At 37.7% G+C, this 6,000-nt stretch overlaps 1 protein-coding gene across 1 annotated transcript in view; it reads left to right on the plus strand.

The window, feature by feature from the left end:
- The window catches only part of BRMS1L (BRMS1 like transcriptional repressor), a 39,998-nt gene extending 35,155 nt beyond the window's left edge, over positions 1–4,843 (plus strand). The window contains exon 10 of the mRNA XM_061159183.1: positions 3,233–4,843. Within this exon, the coding sequence (XP_061015166.1) occupies positions 3,233–3,350 (118 nt within the window). The 3' untranslated portion in view covers positions 3,351–4,843. The remainder of the gene's footprint in view (positions 1–3,232) is intronic.
- Positions 4,844–6,000: the final 1,157 nt, after the last annotated feature.

Raw genomic sequence — 6,000 nt, forward strand, 5'->3', positions numbered from 1 at the left:
AAATAACTTTTTCTAGGTAGTAATAGTAAATAAAGTGTTTGCATTTAGTATTGAATACTCATTTCAGGAGCAAACTTTTCTCATAAAAGTCCATTGAGCTAATTAATTACTAGGTTATATATATAATGCCCCTGGGTTTTTTGCTTTATCTTCTTGCTTTTGAGTCATATAACTACTACTACTTAGAATCTGTGTGTGTGCATGCTAGTTGCTTCAGTTGTGTCAGATTCTTTGTGATCCCATGGATTGTAGCCTGCCAGGCTCCTCTGTCCACGGGATTCTCCAGGCAAAATACTAGGGTGAGTTGTCATGCCCTCCTCCAGGGGATCTTCCTGACCCAGGGATCGAATCGATGTCTCTTAGATATCCAATATTGGAAGGTAGGTTTTTTACCACTAGCACCACCTGGGAAGCATTTATATTATATTATATATATATAAAATACCCCTGGCTTCTTTGCTTTATCTTATTGCTTTTGAGACATGTAACTACTACTGTGTAGCGTAAATGTGGTTAGAAAGGAAATGCTTGTGCTCAGTCACTAAGTTGTGTCTGACTCTTTGCAACCGCTTGGACTGTAGCCAGTCAGACTCCTTTATCCATGGGACTTCCCAGGCAAGAATACTGGAGTGGGTTGCCGTTTCCTTCTCCAGGGGAAGGCTCCAGGGGATCTTCCTGCACCGTAGATCAAACCCGTGTCTCCTGTATTAGCAGGTGGATTCTTTACTATTGAGCCACCAGGGTAGCCTAAAAAGGAGATAAAATAGCATAAAAGAGGATTAAACATAAACATAGTTTTAGAAAGAATTCTGTTAGGTTGGTGCAAATGTAATTGTGGTTTTGGACTGTGAATTTTAAATCATTGTTACTAGCTTCAAACACATCTTTATTAATCAAAATAGGAACCATTACAATCAACACATTTTTGCCAACGAAAAATGAGTTTGTTTCTGTAGCACAAAAATCCATGCCTCGAGATGTGATGAACTCTTTCTTAGAAAACATTTTCTGCGCCCTGCTGGTTGTGGAAGCGTTTTCCCCACAAGAAGTTGTTGAGATGCTTGAAGTGGTTGTCAGTTGGCATGAGGTTAGGTGAATATGGCAGATGAGGCAAAACTCGTATCCCAGTTTGTTCAACTTTGAGACGGTGGTGGTGCGATGTGTGTTTGGGTGTTTTCGTGGAGAAGAATTGGACCCTTTCTGTTGCATGCTGGATGCAGGCATTGCAGTTTTCAGTGCATCTCATCAATTTGCTGAGCATACTTCTTAGATCTAATGGTTTCATCAGGATTCAGAAAGCTGTAGTGGATCAGATGGGCAGCAGACCACCAAACAGTGACTGTGACCTTTTTTTGGTGTAAATTTGGCTTTGGGAAGTGCTTTGGAGCTGCTTCTTGGTCCAACCGCTGAGCTGGTCATCCAAAGTATTGGAGAATCATCTTCAACATCAGTCCTGCCAATGAATACCCAGAACTGATCTCATTTAGGATGGACTGGTTGGATCTCCTTGCAGTCCAAGGGACTCTCAAGAGTCTTATTCAACACCACAGTTCAAAAGCATCAATTCTCCAGCACTCAGCTTTCTTTATAGTCCAACTCTTACATCCATACATGACTACTGGAAAAGCCATAGCCTTGACTAGATGGACCTTTGTTGACAAAGTAATGTCTCTGCTTTTCAATATGCTGTCTAGGTTGGTCATAACTTTCCTTCCAAGGAGTAAGCATCTTTTAATTTCATGGCTGCGGTCACCATCTGCAGTGATTTTGGAGCCCAAAAAAATAAAGTCAGCCAGTTTCCACTGTTTCCCCATCTATTTGCCATGAAGTGATGGGACCGGATGCCATGATCTTAGTTTTCTGAATGTTGAGCCTTAAGCCAACTTTTTCACTCTCCTCTTTCACTTTCATCAAGAGGCTCTTTAGTTCTTCTTCACTTTCTGCCATAAGGTTAGTGTCATCTGCATATCTGAGGTTGTTGATATTTCTCCCGGCAATCTTGATTCCAGCTTGTGCTTCTTCCAGCCCAGCGTTTTTCATGATGTACTCTGCACATCAGTTAAATAAGCCTTGATGTACTCCTTTTCCTATTTGGAACCAGTCTGTTGTTCCATGTCCAGTTCTAACTGTTGCTTCTTGACCTGCATAGGGGTTTCTCAAGAGGCAGGTCAGGTGGTCTGGTATTCCCATCTCTTTCAGAATTTTCCACAGTTTATTGTGATTCACACAGTCAAAGACTTTGGCATAGTCAATAAAGCAGAAATAGATGTTTTTCTGGAACTCTCTTGCTTTTTCGATATCCAGCGGGTGTTGGCGATTTGATCTCAATAATCAGTGTTGAGTTCTTCAACAACTTCTCGTGCAGTTGTAATAGGATCAGCTTCGATGACGGCTCTCAGTTTCATTGTCAGCCTCTGGTGGCCAGCCGCTGCACTCCTCATCTTCAGGCTCTCGGCGCCTTTGCAAAGCGTCTTGAGCCACTACTGTACTGTCTGTTCATTAGCAGTTTCTGGGTCAAATGCATTGATGTTGTGAGTTGTCTCTGCTGCTTTACGACCCATTTTGAACTCGAATAAGAAAAATCACCCAAATCTGCTTTTTGTCTAGCATCATTTCCCTTGTCTAACATAAATGTAAAATACACAGCAAGTAATAAGTCATTAGCAAAAATACATAAAGTGAGAAGTGTATATTAAAAAATGATGTATAACATAACCACATTTATTTAAGAATGTATTCCAATATCAAATGGCAAAGTTCAACAATGCAAAACCGCAATTACCTTTGCACCACCCTAATATATTAAAGATTAATAGTGTTTAAAAAAAAGTCTGTTTGAGTATCATAGATGCTTGACACTGGGAATTAAGATTTGTATTTAGAACATATCCTACAACCATATCAATATGAGTTGGAGCTGTAATACCATAGATAAGGAGTGGTTTTAGCTCCACTTTTTTGTCTTTTGGAGGTGGAGTGGGAATGGACAATGTGCTTTTAATGGTTCCAAGAGTAAATTTTAACAACTCTATTAAGAAAAGAAAGGAGATAATTGTGTTGCTGAATGTGGTATTTTTGGCCGCATGCCCTGCTAGTAGCATTCTGATAAATGACAATTACATACCTGAGTCTGCCCTTACAGTCCAGCTATTGTGGTTTTATAGCTAATGCTCTAAAATGAGTGGAGGAGGCATACTGTCATTCATTCATTCATATTTTTTTTTCTTTTTAGTGCTGTAATTACAACAATTAACCATGATGAAGTTTGGTTTAAGAGGCCTGATGGAAGCAAATCTAAGCTTTACATTTCACAGCTACAGAAAGGAAAATACTCAATTAAACATTCGTAATCATGATTTAAGTGTTATCTAAATCTACCTTATTAGTGTTACCAAGTATGATGTGCCATGGGAATAAAAAAATGTATTCAATAACTTAATATTCTCATTGAATCATGAGAGACTGTGTATTTATAGGTAGTATTCTAAGTAAACCTCATGTTGATATGTTATTAAAAGAGACAGTAATAAAAGTTTAGTCATGATCATTACATTTATTTGCCTTTTTGATCCAATGACCAATAGGTGTATATGGTAGGGGTTTCTTACTAAACTTTTTTCTTTGGTTTTTATGTAAATCTGTCTTACCTTTAGTGAACTGTGTTAGCAATGGCTACATTTATCTGCAGTTTTCTTGATTTTCAAGATCTTTTTTCTGATCATATATTTGTAAATAAGCCTGATAAGATGTTTCCTATAAATGGTTTGTAATAGCACATTCGTGTTAAATCAGAACTGCAATTTAAACGTATATACGTGCATATGTATAGATGGCTTCATCAGCTTATTTAGAAACTGATGGCCTTACTTTACAATCTTATTTTACCGTAAATTAAGCTATTGGGCTTGAAAGCTAAAAGGAGCACTTTTATCAACTAGCAGCTTTCCTTCTCCTCTTCCTTGATTGTATGGTTGTGACCTGTTTTTACAGATCATGCTTTATGTTGATTAGCAAGATTAGTGTCAAGTAATAACATGCTTCTTCCTGTGTTTCTTGTGAATCTTTGGAGGGCAGGTATTGATGCCTGGTATTTATGATACAGTATGTAAGTGGGTGGACAGTAACTGACAGTATTGTGGTACTTGCTATACATGTCTGATCTTTCGAAACAGATTTTTAGTAAGCATTTTCCAGAGGTAAAACTAGGTTCATATCCTAATTTTATTTCTAGGGCAAAATAGACAGGGATGATCTCCTTGAATCTATTCCCAAATTAATACTTTTATCTTTGGTGTTTCTACACTTTAAGGCCGCTTCGTGCAATTTAGAAAGTATTGGCCTCTCTTCCCCTAGTCACATTCAAAATTAACTTCTAAAACCTCGGGAACAGTACAGAGATCGAAGCCCTCAATATGGCAGCACAATTGGCTGTAGTATGTATTAGGGTACAACCAAATCAGGTATTCCTGGCGGTCTTATGCACTTTAATTTCTGTTATATTGAGACTTAAGAGGATGAAGAAGAGATCTACTTATTAACACTTAGGGCAGGAATATCTGCATTTTTCCGTTTGTTTTCTCACTGTTTTACCTCTACAGACATCTTCCTGTGCAGATCACTACTTCAAAGTTGCCAAATGTTAATTAAAATATTTGACTTTTGAAATTTGTTGTCAGCAAAATTATGAATGTTGTTCTGTTTCTAATTAACCTTAGCAAATGTACATAATGTCATAATCTGATAGTATTTGACAGTACTTATGTATACAATGTTTCATAAGCATTTTTAATAAGATTTGTATTTTTAAATTTAGTATATAATAAAAAGATGTGTTTGAGTGTCATTCGTAGTGTCTTGAATGACTTGTGCATGAGTTCTTTTATTTATAACCTGTCTACTTCTGAGAAGGATTTGAGCCAGTTTACATGAATAGATATGGAGTGTTGAACAAATGTTACTGCTTCTCTGTTTCAACCTCTGTTGCAGATATTTAAGATGGCTAAGTTATACTTAAATATATGCATATATGTTCTACTTTAATAAAAATATATTGAATAAGTTCTGAAATTTTAAGTAAAAGTCTTTATTCTAAAAACCATGATTTAGCACATTTACTTTCAGAACTTCAATGTTTATATCATATAAAACAAATTCCATAAAATTGATACTGATTCAGGTAAGCATATGCTTGTCTGTGATTGAAGTACTATAAAATAGATTTCATTGTTGTCAGTTTGCCATTTGACTTCTGGTCAAATAGTTTAGTTTAGGGGAACTGTTCAGTTCAGTTCAGTTCAGTTGCTTAGTCGTGTCTGACTTTTTGCGACCCCATGATTGCAGCACGCCAGGCCTCCCTGTCCATCACCAACTCCCGGAGTTTACTCAAACTCATGTCCATTGAGTCGGTGATGCCATCCAGCCATCTCATCCTCTGTCATCCCCTTCTCCTCCTGCCTTTGATCTTTCCCAACATCAGGGTCTTTTCCAGTGAGTCAGTTCTTCACATCAGGTGGCCAAAGTTATTGGAGTTTCGGCTTCAGCATTAGTCCTTCCAATGAATATTCAGGACTGGTTTCCTTTAGGATGGACTGGTTGGATCTCCTTGCATTCCAAGGGACTCTCAAGTCTTCTCCAACACCACAGTTCAAAAGCATCAATTCTTTGGTGCTTAGCTTTCTTTACAGTCCAATTCTCACATCCATACATGACTACTGGGAAAACCATAGCCTTGACTAGACGGGCCTTTGTTGGCAAAGTAATGTCTCTGCTTTTTAATATGCTGTCTAGGGGAATTGTTGGAATCTGCAAAATGTGATGTAGCAGCTGCTGGTAACCTTACAATCAGCCTCTGTCTTAGGATCATTATGTGGCCTTTCCTGTCTTAACTTCCAGGATTTCATGTTTAGTCTATCCCTCCCCAACATTTCCCATTAAAATAATGTAATCATTACTAATCTAGTTCATCACTAAAAATAGTTAGCGAACGGTAAATGCACACTC

The sequence above is a fragment of the Dama dama genome, chromosome 13 (genome assembly GCF_033118175.1).
Source record: "Dama dama isolate Ldn47 chromosome 13, ASM3311817v1, whole genome shotgun sequence".
In the NCBI taxonomy this organism is placed as follows: Eukaryota; Metazoa; Chordata; class Mammalia; order Artiodactyla; family Cervidae; genus Dama; species Dama dama.